This window comes from Erpetoichthys calabaricus, chromosome 16, assembly GCF_900747795.2.
Source record: "Erpetoichthys calabaricus chromosome 16, fErpCal1.3, whole genome shotgun sequence".
Lineage (NCBI taxonomy): Eukaryota > Metazoa > Chordata > Cladistia > Polypteriformes > Polypteridae > Erpetoichthys > Erpetoichthys calabaricus.
Window position 1 is genome coordinate 68,018,619 of NC_041409.2, and position 22,476 is coordinate 68,041,094.

Below are 22,476 nucleotides of genomic sequence, written 5' to 3' on the forward strand. Positions count from 1 at the left end.
ATAATGTACAACTCAATAACGTTCAAGTTTGAAAATGCCTAGACCTGAAAGGTTTCCGAAAAAGTGTTTAACAATTAAAGCCAACACGATCTTAAAATATATTACATTTTTGGCTAGAATGCATGAAACCTGTTACTCATTTACTTACTAGAAAACCAATCTCTGGCACAATCTCTAACAGCCAAGACTCTGCAATATCTGGCATGAAATTCTGCAATACGCTTAATTTACATTAAATGTGCAAGATGGTCTACATAACGCGAGCTCCATTATAGCTCCTGTTGTCCTCCCACTTTACACTACAACGTCTGTTCATTCATAGCACAGTTTCGGAGTATGTGAGCACTTGGAATGAGAAACTTTCAGACTGCTTGGAGTGTGTAATGTTAATAAGTTGCATGTTAAAATCGATATATAAATCATTAACAGAAATTTAAAAAATAAAACAAATACTGGAAATAAAATAAGACATCGAGTGACGTCTCGACCATGAAATGTATTTAAAATAAAGAGCCTTAAAATTGTAAAGTTGCTACGCCTGCTTTATATTCGGGAAAGATTTTACTAATGTATAGATAGATTAACTTCTGACCATTTGTAAAATATGTAGGCTAGTTATTTGGTTTATCCGCCTCATCACGAGATGGTGAAAATCAAAAACTTTAACAGACTCTTTTTGAGGTACCTTGCGATTCAGAGCCTTGCCGAGTAGAATCTGTAAGTAGTCCCGCCGGCAACATCCGCCCACCAATCTTTGGGTTTGGACGATCCGGCGTGTACGTCATCCTTCAAGCTAGTTATAAGACAAGGAGCTGCGAACAAAACAAATCGCAGAGGATCTCCTGAGCGTTAACTCTTAAGCCGGGAGCAAGCGAAAGTTATAGAGCTGCAGTCACTACTTGGAAAAAAACTGTCCTTCTCACTACACGTTGTATTGTTTATCAATGCACAGCCAAAACAACTGAATATGGAGCGAGAAAACTGTCAAATGAGTGGGTCCCAGTCTGACTCTGGAGTCATCACGATGGAGGACCTGGAAGGTTTCTCCGAAGAGGGACACTCCGATTCGGCTTACAACAGCAGTCTGCAGGACGACGCTGAGCAGGAACGACTGCTCAACTACTGGCAGAACGTCGGGAGGGGTCACCAGGTCGAGGTGCCCAGGGGTAAGGCGGGACATTTGTCAAGGTGCGTGTTGTGGGGGAACACCCGCCCCGAGGTGCGTGTTGTGGGGGCACATCCGCCCCTTCCTATGTTGCGAGGAAAGAAAACAAGTTTCACAAGAACGTTAGCCAGCTGCAAAGTCAGTCGGCAAGCTATTCCAGAACAATAATATAGAATAGTATATTCAACTAAGTGAGTTACGAGGTGTTGAATTTCCCTGCTTTTTGTAAAAAGCGTCCATCTATTTCCCTTTGGAAGAGAAAAAAATTAACACGTGAATGTAATTATTATCGGATATTCTTATTCTTCAGATATTCAGTACACTTCGTGGATAATGTTCAATAACCTCAAATGGCAATGCTTTGTTTAGATTCAGTGTCTCGCTGTTTTCAAAAAGAAAAAAACGGGAATCTTAAGTGGTTTGTCTTTCTGATCAGCGTGCACACTGCCGTGCAGTTTCTGTTTATGTCCTTCCTACGTTGCAGGCAGTTATAAAATCGACTGCTCAGTGCGCTTTTCATTCTTTCTGTAGCTTTTAGACAGCGTGTTCTAAGCTCAAACGACGCTATTATACTGAGAAAAAAGCATCTGAAAAATATGTGGATTCTGTAATAAGAATTACGTTTATTTCGGAAAATGCGTGCAAACGTCGTTTTAAATTCTACACACATTGTTTCCCACTGTACCGTTTTTTAAAAAGACATCTGAATAAAACAAACAAATATATCTTGTATATATTTCTCAGTCCACTTGGACCCTTGTTCTAATCATATTCAGTGTTACTAGTTTGAAATGTCTGTATAAAGAGTTTAATAGCTACATGAAGAAAACATCAAAAATGTTACCTGCACTTACCAAAACCCTAAGCCTATGAAAAATGAATATTAATTGAATTTTGGGATGGGACCAACAATGTACACCAATAAATAGTTAAATCTGTCTAACCAGATACAATATTTTAATTATGATAATTTTAATAACAAGCACGCTGTGATATGTAATTGTCTTGGACAAATTTGGAAAACTTAAAAGTGATACAGTGAACAGACAGATTTTGACATAGCTTGCAAGAGGTTTAGCATATCCTAAAATTGTATGTGTTATAAAGGCAAGCAAGCATAAAAATACAATAAAAGAATGTATTAGTAAGAACCTTGTGATCAAGTCTAATTGGAGGCTATGCTGGTCAAGAACACAATCATGAAATAATACTCATAAATGTTGTTTGTTGAAATAATATAAAATATTTCTGTGCTCCATATACACAAAAACAAATTAAAAGCAATTACTTTTAATGAATGTGTTTCCTCTTACATGCTAACATTGTGTGTTTTATGTTGGCTAATGAACCCTAAGTTGTCTCCACATGACCGCATGGAAGTTTGAGTGTGTGTGTCGTGTAAAGTGCTGCTTAGATGGTCTGTTGCCTCCATAACAGTGAAGTGGAGTTAGTGGATTCAGTAATTGAAGGACATGTGCAAACAACCTTTGAGATAATAATTACATTTAGTAGTGTTTAAAATACAAACATTTAAAAAAGAACAAAAAGTTAAACTTTACTGACTCAAGCTATGTTAAGAGGAAAAAAATATATATATATTATAAACAGAGAAAAGCCAAGCAAAATGACACCTTTTATTGGCTAACTAGAAAGATTACAATATGCAAGCTTTCGAGGCAACTCAGGCCATCTCAGGACATCTTGCCTGAAGAAGGGGCCTGAGTTGCCTCGAAAGCTTGCATATTGTAATCTTTCTAGTTAGCCAATAAAAGGTGTCATTTTGCTTGGCTTTTCTCTACATTCATAATGGCTAACACGGTACAACACCCTAGTACTATTATAAACAGACAAATTCAACAACAATCTGGACTGGTGATACAGAGGAACTATACAAGAAAAAATCAGAGCAATCTTTTTTTTCTTCTTCTAAGGAGACTACTTTCCATTAAAGTTGGTATTGACGTTTTACATTTTTTAAAATTCTGTGATGGCCAGTACAATTTCCTATGCTGTAGTGTGCGGGGCTGGCAACATCACTTCAAGATGGGCCCACTGAATCAGAAAGATAATTAAGATGATGGGCTTAGCTATGGAATTTACTCTTGACCGAATGGTAATAGCAGTGAAGGATAGAATGAAAATAAAATTGAGTGCCATTATGAAAAATGCTGCATATCCTCTTTCTGACACACTAACACTGAAGACTTTCAGTCAATTAATTAATTATTCAGCTGAAGTGTGTCAAGAAACACTATTAGGGATCCTTTTTACCTATGATAATATGTCTTTATAATGCTTTAAAATGCACCGTGACTACTCTCTTACTCAATTTTTCCTTGTGGAGAAAGTCCTGTCTATCTAGATTTTATTTTAATCTACGTCCAAATATTTTTCTTGTCAGGAGAGAAAAAAAAATACAAACTCACACACACAAGTAGGAGAAGAATAGATATTGTAGAGTTCATAATTATTTTTATCACTTCAGTAGTAGGTGTGAGATTGTGTCCCAATATTTAGCTTTAATGCATCAGAGCTTCAAGGGCCTGGTTTCAATTCCCAGTCCAATCACCCTCGGTGTATAGCTGGCACAGCACCTCTTTCACATTCTAGCTTAATTTACTAAATCAAATAGTTTAGTATGATCACTTGTGGGTGCATATCTGTGTGTGCCCTGCAGTGAACTGGTGTACAATCTAGCATTAATTTCTGCCTTGTGTCCTCTGTTGCAAGGATAGATTTAGGCTCTCTATGACCATTCTGGAAAGGGAAGTTTAAAAAGAAGATAGATTTTAATAGTTTGCCTGCTGGCAGTACAGTGCTTAACACTACTGATTCACCATTCCGGGAGACTGAAGTCAAATCCTGGCCTGGATGCTGTTTGTGTGGAGACTGCACATTTTTGTCATGTCGATATGGAGCTTTTCTTTGGGATTCCCAGTTTTCCTAGCGCATCCCAAGGTGTGTGGTAAGCTAATTAGGTATCCTAAATTGAATTTTTTCAGTGGCTGATGACATGTGCATATGTGTACTCTTGTGATGGACTGGTCTCTTCTTTGGGGTTGGTTCTTCTGCCAAGATAGTCTGTACCTCCCACTGACCCTGAATTGGACAGGGCAGTTCAGAAAAACTGACGGATGAATGGATTTTTATAGCGACAGTAACAGCATTTTAGAAAGGATGAGATTGGGATTATGCGCCAATTATAGCACATCGCCACACCCACCACACAGCAAACCCTCCAGACTGAAATCCGAGTGCAGCCATGTAACGGGTGACACCTCAGCGTCACACTGAACTGTGTGGTGTTTTTTTTTTTTTTTTTATTTAAACAGTGTCTGGAGTGCCAATCTTGCCACCAGACCCCTAGTTTTCCCTGTAAATTGGAGAACCTGCTTGCAGGGATAATATGGATGAACTAATATTTATTTTTGCTGCATTAGCTTTTAAGAAATATTAAATGTTTCTCTTCTTGTTTACCAAGTACTTTTGTCCTAGATATCGCATTCTAACATACTGACTCATTAAAGTAACATAATGTAACTCTTTCTTAAGATGATGCTATTTACCACCCATTACAACAGCATTCAATGGTTTTCTATAATTGTAATGTATTTTTAATGTATGAAATATTAATGGCACATGTAGATGCAGTAGCTGTATTTTAACTGGTCTTTTCCACACGGAAATATACTTCACACTGTATGTGATCCAAGAAGCAGACACATTCGCAGGAATCACTTTGAAAATAATAAAAATTAAACTTTCTATTTAATCTTGTTAGTTCAAACTTTCTGCAAGCAAATAAAAGGCATCATACACTGAAATGTTAATGTTTAACAGATGCAAAACTTTTATTCATAATATATACAGTAATCCCTCCTCCATCGCGGGGGTTGCGTTCCAGAGCCACCCGCGAAATAAGAAAATCCGCGAAGTAGAAACCATATGTTTATATGGTTATTTTTATATTGTCATGCTTGGGTCACAGATTTGCGCAGAAACACAGGAGGTTGTAGAGAGACAGGAACGTTATTCAAACACTGCAAACAAACATTTGTCTCTTTTTCAAAAGTTTAAACTGTGCTCCACGACAAGACAGAGATGACAGTTCTGTCTCACAATTAAAAGAATGCAAACATGTCTTCCTCTTCAAAGGAGTGCGCGTCAGGAGCACAGACTCAGAAACAGAGAGGAAAGCAAACAAATCAATAGGGCTGTTTGGCTTTTAAGTATGCGAAGCACCGCCGGTACAAAGCTGTTGAAGGCGGCAGCTCACACCCCCTCCGTCAGGAGCAGGGAGAGAGAGAGAGAGAGAGAGAGACAGAGAAAAACAAACAGTGAAAAATCAATACGTGCCCTTTGAGCTTTTAAGTATGCGAAGCACCGTGCAGCATGTCGCTTCACGAAGCAGCTGCACACAGCAGGTAGCAACGTGAAGATAATCTTTCAGCATTTTTAGACGAGCGTCCGTATCGTCTAGGTGTGCGAACAGCCCCCCTGCTCACACCCCCTACGTCAGGATCAGAGAAAGTCAGCGCAAGAGAAAGAGACAAAAGAAAGTTGGGTAGCTTCTCAGCCATCTGCCAATAGCGTCCCTTGTATGAAATCAACTGGGCAAACCAACTGAGGAAGCATGTACCAGAAATTAAAAGACCCATTGTCCTCAGAAATCCGCGAACCAGCAAAAAATCCGCGATATATATTTAAATATGCTTACATATAAAATCCGCGATAGAGTGAAGCCGCGAAAGGCGAAGCGCGATATAGCGAGGGATCACTGTATTCAGATCTTATTTTTATATGTATTATACTGACAAATAAGATTACCTGAATGCTGTTTGCAGGGCATGGCTGAGAGTGTAATATTTATTGGCAGTACACATTACCAGCATTAAAAGTTATTAAAAAAAAGAAAAAAGTGCCGCTTAAAATTATTTGCATTGTGCTTAATATGTCTTCTTAAAGAGTCAAGGCTAGGGGGGCTGTCAAGAGGCAGGGCCTGTTAAAGCCCATTGCGGCACTTCCTGTGTGGTTTTGGGCTATACAAAAATAAACTGTATTGTATTGTAATATATATTTGATCTATGGTGTTATTATTTGGTCCACCTGTTGAACCAATTTTCTACAGTTCTTTCAAACACTAATCTGTTTTAATTCAAGTTTGGCTCTGTAAAGCAGCAAGGCTTTTTAAGCATTGTAGCCCATAGTAAGCAGGGAGATTTGAGAAGGACAGTGGGTAGGGTAGAAAAGTGCAAACCTCTCAGCACTAATTACTGTACCAGGCATAAAAAAAAAAAAAAAAAAAAAAAAAAAAAAACACAGACCAACCAGCGCCACAGATTGAATGACATTTTCAAGGATAATACCAATATACAAGTGTGTTTCCTATCATCAGACTTTATTTATAACAATGAAATGACACCGAAATGATTTCAACTGCAGCTGAAACTGGAGGTAGTCTGCTAGGTCACAGCTACAATATATCTGGCAGGACTAGTAATTTCATATCCACAGAAAAGCAGCTGTGACTAAATATCTCACTTTTATAATGAGCTGAGCTCTACTGTTTCAATTAGCTAAATACAATTAAATCATGTCAAAGCAGTGTTCACAAAGATATCCTCATTATATCATGCATGTTATTGAACTGGTATCTGCTCATCACCTCATACACTTTAATATGCAAAACAATTATACAGTAATCCCTCACTATATCGCGCTTCGCCTTTCGCGGCTTCACTCCATCGCAGATTTTATATGTAAACATATTTAAATATATATCGCGGATTTTTTGCTGGTTCGTGGATTTCTGCGGACAATGGGTCTTTTAATTTCTGGTACATGCTTCCTCAGTTGGTTTGCCCAGTTGATTTCATACAAGGGACGCTATTGGCAGATGGCTGAGAAGCTACCCAACTTGTAACGGCCGACCCCTTTTACCCAGCCGGCAGCTACACTCCCAAGACCTGTAGCTTGGATAATTGGCATTAAACTGACATTTAACACTATGTGGCCCCGCTACAAACTTACTTTTCTCTCTCTCTCTCTCTCTTGCGCTGACTTTCTCTGATCCTGACGTAGGGGGATTGAGCAGGGGGGCTGTTCGCACACCTAGACGATACGGACGCTCATCTAAAAATGCTGAAAGATTATCTTCACGTTGCTACCTTCTGTGCAGCTGCTTCCTGAAGCGACATGCTGCACGGTGCTTCGCATACTTAAAAGCTCGAAGGGCACGTATTGATTTTTGCTCGTTTGTTTTTCTTTTTCTCTGTCTCTCTCTATCTCTCTCTGCTCCTGATGGAGGGGGTGTGAGCTGCCGCCTTCAACAGCTGTGTGCCGCGGTGCTTCGCATACTTAAAAGCCAAACAGCCCTATTGATTTGTTTGCTTTTCTCTATCTCTCTGACATGATCTGCTCCTGACGCACACTCCTTTGAAGAGGAAGATATAGTTTTCATTCTTTTAATTATGAGATGGAACTGTCATCTCTGTCTTGTCATGGAGCACAGTTTAAACTTTTGAAAAAGAGACAAATGTTTGTTTGCAGTGTTTGAATAACGTTCCTGTCTCTCTACAACCTCCTGTGTTTCTGCGCAAATCCGTGACCTAAGCATGACAATATAAAAATAACCATATAAACATATGGTTTCTACTTCGCGGATTTTCTTATTTCGCAGGTAGCTCTGGAACGCAACCCCCGCAATGGAGGAGGGATTACTGTAAACCAAGTTGAAATGTACACCAACACATTTTTAATAATATGAATACCATTGTGAGAAAGCTTCTGAATATAGCTCTTTTACACCTCTTTTGCCTTATCGATAAATAATAATAAATACAATTTACTATACAAAATAATAGATTGTTGCAAATTTCACAGCGATATGAATAAATTCAGGCAACGAAGCATACACCAGACTATCACCTGGAAGTAGAATTGCATTCAGAAACCCAAGCTAGTTACTGTGGTAGTAATCATAGCTGAATGGACTATTAAAAGTTTTTCATTGTAACAACACTCTCAATGAAAATTACGCAAAAAGTATGGCACTATTATTAGTTTAGGCTCTTTAGGGAATTCTCTTTAGAGGACTACTGTACATGAATTCGACAGTTGGCATGACAAAGTGTGCAGGACAGAGGCCAAGATTCATATGAATGAGAATCCCACATTCAGCAATGTATTGCGATATGTTTGAAGTCCTGGAAAGCTTTACGATTTCAGAAAAACTCAATTCACTGCCTAACACAAATAAATTACTATACAGTAATTAATTTACAGTGGAACCTCGGTTCACGAATGTCTCTGAATACGTACAAATTGGGTTACAACCAAAAAGTTTGCCAAACTTTTGCATCTGTTCATGACCACACCCTTGGTCGACGAACAAGCCAGTTTCCCTTTCGGTTTGTGCGCGCCGATGATTTTGGCACGTGTTCAGTCTCTCCCTGTCCATTCCCTGTGCAGCGAGCGAGAGAGAGAGAGACACACACACACACGCGCAAGAGAGAGAGATGCGCACACACATAAGGGCGACCGAGAAGGCAGTTAAAGAATACACTGGGCTTGTTTTTAAAGAGACTGATTTGAGCATTGTTTTAACCTCATTGTATTTAATGAAGACTTTTTTCTATTGGATTTTAACCTCCACTTCACTTCAGTTTACAGCGATTGGTTCGTAGCGTGCATTGTTGCAATGTTACTTTTCTTGGTTGTTTATTAAATTACGGATTTTTCAAATGTTCATTATTTTCCCTGTGCTTAAAACTCATTAAAAAAGTGTATTTAGCGAGCAGTTTGTAGCGCTATAACACAAACTCTTGCAATGTTAGTTTTCTCTGTTGTTCAAGGTTTTCTCAGTGTTATTCAATGTTTTTCCATTTAATTTACTATTACGCTGTGCATTCTATGGTATAATTAACTATATTTGTGCTTAAAAATCTTTAAAAAAATATATTTACATACAGTTCGTACAGTCTGGAATGGATTAATTGTATTTACATACAATCCTATTGGGGAAATTACTTCGGGTTACGACCCGAGTTTTGGAACGAATTACGGTTGTGACCAGAGGTTCCACTGTATACTTATAATGTATATTATATATTGATGAAAAAAGGAACATTTTATATATTGAGAAAACTCTACTTATAGCTTGTGAACTTTCACAAAAAGTTGTCCATTTGTTTTACACTTTGCTCAACAATGCAGACTGTATAATGAAGCATTACAACTTTCCAAACATACAAAAACACTGCATCACAACTGCAGGCATGACTGGCTGTAATATTGGCAGCATAGACAATTGTCAAAGATTCTGGTATTTTCCAGTAACTACACCAGTGCAGGACCAACATATCAGACTGGTCCATCCGAGAAATCATTTTGTACCTGCTCCCCATACTTCTGCTGAAACAATTTTCAGGTGCAATGCCTGCACCAGTTAGAGGGCAGTGAGGGACAGGTTCCATGCTGCTGACCTTAAAGCAAAACAGCCCGTTGGAGTCCGCTATTCACACCTCTTGCACAGCCTGATCATACAGCAGAACAATGATAGATCTCACAAACTTACTATAGTCACAGCTCTCCTGAGAAATGAATGATGGTGTTAGGTGTCACCTTGGTCTGCCTTCTCTCCTGATGTTAACCCAATAGAGCACCTTTAGAATACTCCTAGATTGTTCACTGGCTCTGCACATCAAAGGTGTCAAGCAGTGGCGACTGCAAGAAGCATTCACACAAGATACTGAAGGAATACAAGACCAATAATGTTAACATTCACTGTTACAGTTTTGCTATTTTTCTTTTTTTAATTGTTGGACTGTTTTGTTTTCCTGTTGTTCTCTTTTGGAATTTCATTTGAAATATTAGTCCAAGAATAAGTGTTGTAATTATTTTTTTAACCAGTGTATTTTTTAGATTTATCTAAAGTTTAACACCTCAAATTACCATTGTAGCATATAATACATTGCTTCTACAGAGTAATGTGAAGAGACAACATAACCAAAGCACAGTGACTGTTAATCTAAACACAGTATCCAGGGGATTTATATGCTTATGAACAGATACTCTCATTTTCTGCAGATATGGCAGAGCCAATTCAACAGTTGACAAGAAACAATCGCACATCTCAAGAAAGAGAAATAGTTCCTTTCAGGCTCATCAGTCAAAAAGAAAAGGTATTTATTTAAATTGTTTCTTTTTGTAAAAGTTGATGCATAGAAAAAATAATAACACTGCCTTGAAATAAAAAAGTACTATTATAGGATAATTCTAAAGGGTATATGAAATGTTTGTGCAAGATCAGATATCAGGCTAAAACAGTATTCTTGACCAAGCTAACTCCCACCACTCAAACCAACAACTCCAGCTTACACTCTTGAAGTATACTTCTCAAAAGTCAACAATATAATATATGAAGGACAACCCTGAAGCAGAAATACACTTTTAGAATGATGAAACTGTAATTTTCTCTATCATTATTCCAATTAATGAATGAAAAACAGACTTGACCTGCCAAACAAAAGGTATAATGCATCACTCCTCTATTTATGCTTTTTCCATAATTTATCCTTATTTAGTAATATATTTTCAAATCACCAAATAATACAACCTGTCTTCTATTTACACTTAATTCTCATGCCAAGCACTTTTGATCACCTGAGTTATTTTTCTTAACCATGATGAGCATTCATGACAGAACAGTTTCAAGGCTGTATATCCATGGGCAAAAACTATAATAACCTGTCCAATTACACTCAAGGCCAGGGCTTAATGTGCTTGTTCTCTGCATACTTACAATGTGTGTACACTCCAGCTACACTCTTCCATGTTCAAGGATTTTTGTTTTCACCATTGAACAATCAGTATCATTTGTCCTAGGTAAGGGGTATCAAACTCAGAGGCTGGAGGGACACAGTGGCTGCAGGTTTTAATTCCAGACACTTATTAGTAACAGCACTGCTAATTTAACATGCTTCTTTTTCCTTAATTATAATTTACTTACATGACTTCGTTCAACCAACCCCCCCCCCCCGAAATGGTAGTCAGTGTAATAGAAAAATGCAACGCGAGCCAACAAATGACTGACTAACTCGTGGTCTCCAACAGTTGTGGCGTACGGCCAGGGCCCTTGCCCGGCTGGGACGCCTCTATGCTGGAAGGACCTGAGGAGGGAGCGCATCCAGAGCATTATTTCCCCCGGAGCGCATTAAGTGGCAGCCCCCCTGAGTTACAGCAATGCTTCGGACTCCCGCAGGGCTCCATGGGAGCTGGAGTTTGTTGCGGCCCTGTTAAATTCCGTGGGTGCAGCCAGGGGGTGCTGCACCTGCTGCTGAACCCTTAATTGCAGCACTTGTATTAGTGTTGCTTAAAAATAAAAACACATTAATATGAAGTGATTTTCCATCTATAAATCACAGAAGTTGATGGATTACTTAATTGGGTTTCTTAGACACAGATGCTGCTGTCCAGTTTGGAAGTGTGTAGCAACAATAATAAAATCATCTTTGCAGCTGAACATTTTTTGAACATTACTGTTAACACAATTTATCATTAAAAAATTAAAATGTAAAATGATACTTCTTTAAATTCTTAATTTTAATGCTTCATCTTCACTTTATTTATTAAAAAAATGTTGTAGCAAAGGTGTTTGGGTAATACACTTTTGGGGTAGTACATTTTTAATGCCACTGACGGATATGCACTTCACTTCTAAACTTTGTACAATCATTCTTATGGTGGTGATTTTCTATTTGAATACATTTTTTAATTGTACATGTCAGTATTTTCAAAAAGTAGGATCTAGGTTTACTTTAAGAAAACACAGCTGTTTGGTTTTTTTTTTGTACAGTTTAGTCCAACAGCTGTACTGTAATAACTTTTGTGTGATTTTTAAATTACTAATTCTCAACTATCAGTTGCCACCACACTCCTCTCTCATTTAGTTTCTTCAGTTTATGATTCTCATCCCAGCCCTTAATATCCGCTCTTTTGATTATGAATCTGACTTGTCTGTTCTATCATTCCAGAAGCTGCTGATCTTATAGACCTACTATAGATGTAATTAAACATACATTTATTTATGGCACTGCTCCAGGCGAGCTCTCATTTCAACAGGTCTCATGTTAATTTTCAAAATTTTGGTACAAGGTTCAATACCACCTCAGATATTTATTGTAGCATACACTGTACTTTGTGGTAAAATATGCTGAAACAACAGCAGGCTTTGATGCCACTAGGCTTGGTCAGGTAGAAAGCAAATCATGTATTAAGAGTATTTTTTTTTTTTTACTCCGCCATATCTTAAATGTAAGTATTGTAGTGCAGTTATTAAAACACACTGCAAAAAACTTTACTATTATAGGTTCATCAAATGCAGTTCTATCAGTGCCTAAATAAGAACCAAGAATGAAAACTGCCATTACATTAAAAGGCTTATTTAAACATTCATTTGTAAACTTCAGGCAGTTAATTTTCTGGCTAGGACGAAGGAAAGATTTTCTTCTGTTGACATGAAGGTCATATTTGATCAGGTGTCGCTGCAAAGTGGAACAGTGCACCACCCCTCCAGAGTCTTCAGATTCTTCCAGAAATCAAATGGGGGGTTTTATTTGCCTTTCTAGAAATCCAATGAGCAGTTCTTTCCAAACGCTTTCTTGGTCTTCCAGACCTCAACTTAACCTCCACCATTCCTGTTAACTGTCATTTCTTGATAACATTACAAACTAAGGAACCCACTACCTGAAAATATTTGCTATCATCTTGTAGCTCTCTCCTTCTTTGTGAGCATCAATTATTTTATTTTTCAGACTGCTAGGCAACTACTTAGAGGAGCCCATGGCTGAGACAAGGTTTGAGGAGTCGGAGAATTTATACAGTTTTGCAATTTGCATCACCAGGGGTTTCCTAATGATGACTGTGAACAAGACATACTGTAGATAGCCCTAACAACCTAATTGAGTTCTGAGACCTCAGATATCTTGTGGTGCCCAAGCTTTTGTATGGTACTCCTTTTTTTCACCATACAATTGTACAAAACAAAAACAATATACTAATCTTGCATAAAATGCTAAAAAGAAATGTGGATCAGTTCATCTTCTGCTCACTTAACTATTCACAGTAACAGACATTTTAAGCAAAGTTGCCCAAACTTTTGCATACCATGTTTATGTGTGTGCGTATTATATATAATATTGCATTTTTAAAATAGTCTGAAATCCTTGTAAAAGAAAAGCAAAAAAGTCACCAACTACAAAAAAAATCTGTAATCTTTATAGCCAATACATAGCTACAAAACTAAAACAGAAATAGATATCAAGAAAACAATTTGAGAAAGCCATGTAATTTAATTACTTTCTTCCTTTTAATATAAAAATATTGAAATATTTTTGCCACATGCTTCAGATTTTGAATCTCAATACTAATGTTGTTGTAACCTGGTTATTTCCATATCTGGCCAACCTAATCAGGAAAATACAATAGCATTTCCTTTTTTGACTGTCCAAGGTTTAAAGATAGTACAGTAACATGCAGCATTAATGCAAAATTCTTAAGAGATTTTCATCAGCATTTAATGGAATACACACTAAAAATGGCCCTGCCAAGTGAATTCTTTAACTTTGTTTTTCATTTTGTTTTTAGTGTGGAGAAATACTATATGAGGAGCGGCTTTATGAGAAGGCAAAGTGGGCCTGCATTACTGTGCATGAAAAACAATATGAACAAAGCATCTGCCTTGGGTTTATGAAGCTAATGAGATATATTTGTGAACAAAACTCTACAGGTGAGTAATACTGCCCATACTGTATGCATTGGTCCAAAATAATGTATGCACATATAATACCACTTCAAATGATCAGCTTCCTTAAGTCAGGTATTAGTCTTTCAAAATATCTGTACTTATTTAAAAGGCATTGGGTGCACGATTGGCATCCCCATCCATGGTTGGTTCCTGCCTACTCAGACATACTCAGTTAATCTAAAATGTTGGAGATGTAGAAGGAAAACTGAAACACCTTGGTAAAAAACCCATGCAAATGCAGAAATAATTTACATACTCCACACAGACCAGTGTATTCTCTATTGGCCTCTCTGTTCCACATAATCCTCATATCAACCTTTCACACCTGTGAAGTCTTCAAACCAAGATCTGAAATTACTTCCAGTATTGGGGGTGCCCACTTTTGCTACAGTTGTTCCAGATTCAAGTCATTCTAATAGTTCCTCGTTTCCCTGTCCCCATATTCCCCTAAAGGGATAGTACTCTCTCAGCAGATCCCACTTGGACCATGTGCCCTCTCTAGTGACTCTCCCTGCTCCCTGTATTTCCCTTTGATGGCTTGGAAGACTTGTGATCCTTTTTCAGCACTCTACAGCCACAGTCAGACTGTCTATATTTTCCTGTCTCTCTTTCTTTAACAAAATTCTGCATGTCTTCAACGCTCAACTGCAAAGCTGAATGTCATTTTCATTAACAGCTTGGGGGAAACTGAATAACCTAATGCCAGTATATGCACACTAGGAGGATACAAATGATTCAGAACTGACACAACTTCAATAGAGGACTCATACTGGCCTATTTCCAAGTTTAGTTTTGGCTTCAAACTCTTATTTTTTGTATTTTGTACTTTAGGCTTTCTTTACAAGGTACTGTACTCCTACATTATTTATTTTTTCACCATGTAAACTCCTTAAAGTATAATAATAATAATAATAGTAATAATATGGAGCACTATTAATCTTTGCTTTCTTTATATGTTACTGATAGCCTGTTTGATGTCTCTAGTTTGAATGGTATGAAAATTATACATATTACAGTATGCAGTACATTGTTAAATTGCTGTATCTCTTGTATATATTAAAAGGTAATTTTCAGCGTTCATCATTCACCTATGCTTTTTTTGGTTTCCTTTACTGTGTTCATAATATAATTTATACTGTTGGGAAAAAATATCTCCTAGACATAGGTCAGCATTTCTCCAACGTTTTCAAAAGGGTTCACATAGCCATTTTCATGGCCCCTCAAAACAGGAACAGTAAATTTTAACTTGTTTTATTTCAGTTTACAATTATAGTTCAGATTACTTTGTCAAACAGACAAGGCCAGTATCCACTGATTCATTGTTAATGTCAAATATGTCAACTATTTGGAAATTGACAATAGACATTGTGGTAAATAGAAATGTGCAGAATGACAATGCATATCTGAACCTATTGGCTCTGTAATCTCCAATAACAAGTTGGTTTTCCCCATCATTTTATTTATGCAACTAGGGACATATCTGGGCTTGACCATTCCAGTTGTTACCATTGTACATACAGAAGAGAGTCGGACAGTGCTGTCACAGGCTGTGACTGTCGCATACTACCTGCCTTTAGAATTTCAGAATCAGCCACCTCAACCAAATGACACTGAAATAATGATCCAGGAGTGGCCCACAACCATAGTTTATAGCAGGTAAGCATATTTATTCCTTAAGTTATATGATAACATTTGAAAACAGGTTTAATCAGTTAATTATGAGAGCTTCTTTGAAAAAATTCATTAGTACACACTTATAGTATCATCAACATTATTTGAGTGTCAAATATTAATTTTTTTAATGTATTTTCTGGTTCTAGAGTTCATTTTTCTTAAAGTTTACTATCTCAAATCTCTTGTATACAATTGTATGTTGGATATTTACTTTGGGACAGCTATTCCCAAAACCCCCAACCAAACTATCATGCTCGACTCAAGGCGGTAGCATTGCAGATGGATTGAGGCTGATCCCGGATGACCTCCCAAACCCCCACTCTGACAATCGTGATCAATTCACTAAGGAGGAAAAGCATTGACAATCTCATTTTGCAGGACCACTACCCACTTTGACATACGTAACCCCAGGCTTTGACAATTGCAAAAATTCACAGAGGGGTACTCCAACTGCAACCCCCACCACCACCACCACAAAGTGGGTTGGGAACACACTAGGCATGAAAACAACTTTTGTTCTGACACCAGGAAAGTTTTGAGAACCACTGCTTTAGGAATTCCAAATTTGAGGTATAAACACAAGGCATAAGATGTGTACATAAAGAACTGAGTGCTATCTTTTATACTGCACTACACACAATGAAATTTATCGTCTTCATTCATTCAGTGGCAGCTGGGTGTCCTCACCTCAAAAAAACGCTCAGTACATATAAATGCTAACAAAGGTTGAAGGATGTTGTGCATTTGTCAGACTGTAAGCCGGGTCTTATCTACCAGTGACAATAAAATCCGTGGTATGCTGCCAAGGATAATAATATCAAATCCACTTAATCCATTTGAGTGTCACAGCAGTCTTAATTCCTTTCCTGACAGCACTGGGCACAAGGCAGGAGAGCCAAGACAACCTTGAATTGGATTAAGGAGGTATGAGAAGGTTCTTTCAAATTCTATTATTGAACAGAACTATCCAAAAACTTTTTCTGTATTGTCAGGCATTAATATATCATTGTTAATCCCTATTCTACATAAACAACTAAAGAGGTACAATTACATCACAGTACTGAAAATCAAAATTACAACTACAATTAAAGGAAATCCTAGATGTACAAGTAGAGGGTCTTTCATAGCATGCTATTCATGAGTCGCTAACTATAAAAAGGATGAAATGCAAAAATGGAAAAGTTAGTAAAACTACATAAAATGGTTGATCAGAGTTCCAGCATACAAATATATATACTGTATATACACCGTACACCACAATATACAGTATAATGCTTGCAATATCCACCAATGCTCAGAGCATCATACTAAACAGCTTTAATACGCAATGTAGTCTATGCACTGCTTACAATATTTTAATTGATGCACATTTCACAATTAATATTTGTAAGCCCCCCAAGTACATTTTGAAGTATGTTTTGTTCCAGGCTGTCGATTCCAAGGGGCATGTAGCTGCACAGATACCAAGTAATGTGGCTTCAGAAGCAGTAGTGGGTTATGCAAATGAAACATCATAGAGTGCTCTGGGAGGTGATAGGAGGAGAGGCTGGTGGAAAAAAGTGGAAAGAGCGAGAGAGTCCTCTGTCATTTGGCGGAAGGTGTATGAAGAGCAAGGACCTGTCTTGGGAGAAGTCAGAAAGCTGTTACTACAGTCAGTGTTCAGTTTTGTCAATAGTTCATTTTATGGAAAAACATTACTTTTGCATTTTATTGGTGAAAAATATGAAGTTATCCATTATTTGTAAATAGCTTGTATTGGTACCAAACTCAAAATTTTTGTATCAATCCAATACATACTATACCATACTATTACATACGAATTGCTGTCTTAAAAATTATTTTAAAGACACATTTGAAAAATAACCGCGTACATGTGTAAGTTTTGAAGTTTGTTTATTTTGTTCTATTTTGCATTATACATTAGGACCTTCAGAGGCACGACCAACGAACAGTCCATCCTGCATGAAATCAACATGTTAGCAGAGGCTCTAGACTTCTCAGAAATCTGCCTTGAGGACTCATTTATCATGGCTGGATACACAAATCCTGCTGCCAGAAACAGACACAACGAGATCTGGTTTTTGCGCAGATTATGATCTGCCAGAATGTCTACACTATCACAACTTTAATTCAGCCATTACTTGCTACTGAAACTAGAAGATTGAAATAAAAATCAATCAAGTAAAAGTCTGATTATTTTACATCTCGGGTAATGTATTATTTAAAAAAAAAAAAGGAAAAATGACAATCAGGCTTTAATCTGTAGATATGCCATCAGCCACAATTGCCTAAATGAAACATAATACTCATTAACAGATTACTTTTTCCATGATATGTAATACTGCCATTGCTTTGATCAGTTTGAATTCTGAGTTACTAAAATGTTGATAAATGTTCACTGGTAACATTTTTAATTATGAATGAGTCTTTTTAATGTCTATGTATTATAAACATGATGTTATCACAAGATGTTAGTAAAGTCTCTGAAAACAAAATTACATCAAAATGCTTATGTTGATCTACATTGTTATAATCAAGAGCTGTATGTAAGTTATGAGTGGTGCTGTAGTCTTAGTTTTCTATATTTGAACTATATGTAAATGGTTGTATGTAAGTAATTCAACTTTCTAGAATGTCAGGATATCCTTTTTACAGACTTCTTGTTTTCATCAACCTGAAAGTTTACAGCAATTTTTTTTTTTTTCCGGGGTCTATTCTCAGGTATTTTATTTTTTGTCTTTTGTGTACTTGTATTTGCCTGCCAACTCCTGGCTTTCCCATTTTATGTATTCATTATTATCATGCTCTAGCTTAAGATAAAGGCTTACAATCTTTATTTATTACACGGTTAATACAATGCTCTGTTTTTCCTACAATGTTTTGATTTAAACATCGTTGTCTTTGGCAATGTACCAAATCAAAATTTGAAGCATTTGAGTAATCTACATTTCTGATGTGTATTTACAGCATGTCATTAGAGTGTGCATTTTATTTTGTAACCAGAGATGTACTAAAAGAGGCTGCATGTCTATGAATGATATTACATAAACTTGCCTACTGAATGTTTTACATCCAAATCACAAGTGTGTCATTCCATTGTTTTCATATTTATTCAGCTGTTAACTGACATGATAAAAGAATTTACCATTGTACAAATTGTAAATCAGCAGTGGAGATTATAAAAGTAACAATTTGATTTACAGCACAACACCCAAGCCAACAGATAACACTGTCAGTGTAAGCAGAAGCTCTTCATTAGATTAACTGAGGTGTTGCTGAGGTCACTGAAGACTGAAATCCTTCAAAAAACATCTGGAAGAACAGAATGCATTAAATGGAGTCAAAATACTCACTTAATTGATCAATATCTAACCATTACAACTAGTTATCTTAACACTAAGACTAGTTTACATTTTGTGAGGAGCCTACCAAAGCAGTATCATGCACAAGGCAGGAATAAAGAATAAATACAAAATTGATAAAATAAGGGTGTTCCATTTCTGTTTTGAAGAAGAATAGTGATAATGAAATTTGGGGTGGGGGGGGGGATACCATACTATGGGTAATTTAATACATACTAGATTTAGTAGATAAAAAATGCCAGCCTTATAGAAGCATTAATCAAAAGGTTTTTGTAAGCCACTTGAGTACCTTTACTTTGACATATTGTCCAAAACAATTTTGCAGAGTATAGTCTATACTTGACGCAGCTTAAATGTTGAGATAGGTATCTGATGCATTCAAACCTTAGAACTAATTACCATAATAATCCTACATTAAATAATTACACTTAAGTTGCACGTGGTGGGGCACAGTCTTACATAAGTAATTAAGTGCCTAAAAATCATCCTATATCCAAAAAGACTATTTTAAGCCACACTTTAACAAGAAGAAATTTGGTTTGCACATCAAGCTACACAGCATGACTGACTTAACTCCCAAGGTAAGAAAGTAATGATTACAACAAATATTAAAGCAGAATTAAAGGAGTAAGAACATAGCTCTGAGCAACTCTGCTGCTCGACTGTATGAGTGAAATTCAATATTATGTGTCCTCAACAACACTGTAGGCAGATAAAAATCAAAACAAAAGTGTCAGAAGCACAAAGTTCAAAAAATAAGCAAAAGACCATAAAAGGCAAAACAAGCTTTTGGTTTTATTTGTTTTTCCTTTTTTTTTTTTTTTTTTTTAATTTTCTGGTGTTTCACCAGTGCTGTTGGGGGTGGGGGCTTGTTTGGGTGAAAACTTGAAATGTTTCCATTTTTTTATTGTGTGTAAAATAAGCTTTTTTTCTGTTTTAATCAGGATTGCTTACCAGCTTTTCACTCCTATGGGATCTGTGCTCGCAGGGTCTTGTTTGTCATTCTTACACATCTGTTGTCATGTCTGTCATGTTACCATAATAGTAGTGTGTATGCCACAAAGATAATACATAAGAATTTTCTGTCCAACAATCAAAAGCACATTTCAGCACTAGGAGCAGAAGAAATTATTTTTTTCTTAAAACAGAAAAATATACACAGTATACTTTTGCATCCCAATGTTTTCGAATTTTTATGGTTTTAATAAAACATACATCATAATTTTGATGCATTTGCTCCATGTGCATATTCTGCAAATGATTAGCTACTGATTTACACAAGTCATCCAAGAGATATTCTGCATGATAATACTGAAAAAGCTGCTACCAAGTGATAGGCTAAAAGCACATAAATTAACCCTTTGTGTATTTTTGTAGCTGTGCACATTTGGCTCAATGCTTTCAGCTATCAGAAAATGGCCAGTGGAAGAGTGACACTAAGTAAGACTATACAGACAGCTTTTTAGGAGTATATGGTCCTTCAAGTATAAACAAATCCATTAATTGCTGTTACCAATTATAAATTTGGTTTTAGTAATTGGCTAACACACATGTTCAGACTCCTCTGTTGTAATTTTTTTGTTTTTGTTTAGTTACACAAGGCCTGAATCTATCACAATGAGACCAATAAACAATATATTATTTAAACTTAGATAAACATCTATAGGAGTGAAGAATTCACAGTAGCATTACACACTTGAGTACATTGTATGTTGCTCAACAATCCAATCCAGAAATCATTTTAGAAATCCTTTTAATTACTAACTGCTATTACAATGTATGTTACTGGGTTACAATCAATGTTGGGTAAGTTCTATAGTTTGGAAAAAAGAACCCCTTGAATTTCATGTTGCATGCTCATTAGATGGCTTTGCAAAGATCATATAGCATTACATTTTAAACACCACCTACCACAAATTTAAAAAAAAAAAAAAAAAAATCAGTGCATATTTTAAAACAATACTGGTCAACAAAATTCATTTGCAATTGCCACTTTGTCCAGGGCAAAACAGTACAAGTACTATTATAAAATATACAGTATTTGTAAGGGGGCTGTTTCACAGGCCATCCAGTGGTACAATTGTTAGTAATGCTACATCACTGGTTTAGGGAATATTGACACATGGCTTTCTAAAAATGTTTAATATCCGCTGGGTATAAAAACACTTCTGGCTTCTCTTTACACAGCTGTTTTTCATAATCTTTATCGCACAAGAACATTTTTGTCATTAGATCGGTTTTCATGAAAGAAAAATACACATGATCAGAGGTCTACATTCAGGGCTTCCACTGTTAACTTGCAAAAATAATAAATGCAATAAACTAATATGAGGAGGGGGAGGCACAGTAATGGACTTAATGTTTGCTGCTTCACAGTACCACTAGCCTGACTCTGAATCCTGGATCGCTCCCTGTCTGGGTGGAGTTTGTAGCCTCAATGTGGCCTAATATGAGTGGGTATGGTGATGCATAAAACTGTGATATGCACTAGACTGGCTATTTGACCAAAGTTGCTTACTGCTTTGCACCTCATGCTGCTGGGGCAGAATTTGGCTAAGTATTATTCTGCATTGACACATGCAGTTTTAAAAATAAGTCACCGGAGCAATGATGTGCTGCATGTGGCTGAGCATCCCTGAGCCTGTTTTCTACAAATCCTTTTGCAGCTTACTGTCAATAGCAGGCAGACGTAGGGTTTCTCTTTTAAGTGGTCATACCGTGAAGTCTTTAACTTGCGTGAAAAAGAGCAGCAATGACCTGCAAGAGCATAGTGGTCTTGAAGAATTTGTTGTCACTTGCCTCTAACACTAAGTAGGCTTTCTGGTGTCTCTACTGTCTCTTGAACCATTAGAGCAAAGTGATGCACAATAATATCAAAATGGCGGTCTATCTCTTCAAAGCAAGGGAAAAAAATCTGTTTAAAAGCAAAAATATGGTGAAACCATTTTGGGGGCTACATGAACCAATAAGTTTCAGGTAGCACTGAATACTACACACCTCAAGTGGTTTACTTTACCCATTTCAAGATGGTTGGAGCCAGATATTCATGAGCGATATTATTTAATCTTTCGCCTAAAATTTAATCTAGTATACTAGTATCTAGTATCTAGTATTTTAGTACAATATTAATAATAATAAAAACCAAACAAAAATTATATGGAAGTGAAGTGTATGGCACATATCATACTGCTTTACCATGATACACTATCATTCTTAAAATTAGTAATATTGAAGATGGATAAATATTTCTTCTAATTTATTAAATGATTTAAAATAAACTATTACTTCTCCATCGTGCCCATATTTTACATATGTCTCTCATGGGAAAGCCAGTATACAGGAGCTCTCACACCCATTGTAAATGTTTTTCCAAAACCATACAAAACATTGTATAATTAAGTATCCACTAGTGCAGGGGTAGGCAACGTCGGTCCTGGTGAGCCGCAGTGGCTACAGGTTTTCATTCCAAC

General features: G+C 36.8%; 2 protein-coding genes across 3 annotated transcripts in view; one reads left to right on the forward strand and one right to left on the reverse strand.

Annotated features, from left to right (window-relative positions):
- fancm (FA complementation group M) overlaps positions 1 to 22,476 on the reverse strand; it is a 93,162-nt gene that overhangs the window by 59,850 nt on the left and 10,836 nt on the right. The gene's annotated exons all lie outside the window — the stretch shown is intronic.
- Positions 851 to 18,713, forward strand: soul3 (heme-binding protein soul3). Its single transcript, XM_028821712.2, has 5 exons — positions 851 to 1,166; positions 10,253 to 10,347; positions 13,811 to 13,952; positions 15,443 to 15,626; positions 17,569 to 18,713. The coding sequence occupies exons 1-5, from the start codon at positions 968 to 970 to the stop codon at positions 17,738 to 17,740; spliced, it is 792 nt and encodes a 263-aa protein (XP_028677545.1). The 5' UTR covers positions 851 to 967; the 3' UTR covers positions 17,741 to 18,713.

What these genes read in the sequence shown, in the direction of transcription:
- soul3 (XM_028821712.2), top strand. Translation starts at nt 968, where the DNA reads ATGGAGCGAGAAAACTGTCAAATGAGTGGGTCCCAGTCTGACTCTGGA. An exon ending in CCAGGTCGAGGTGCCCAGGG is followed by an intron (nt 1,167 to 10,252) that starts GTAAGGCGGGAC and finishes CATTTTCTGCAG; the next exon opens with ATATGGCAGAGCCAATTCAA. An exon ending in TCATCAGTCAAAAAGAAAAG is followed by an intron (nt 10,348 to 13,810) that starts GTATTTATTTAA and finishes TTTTGTTTTTAG; the next exon opens with TGTGGAGAAATACTATATGA.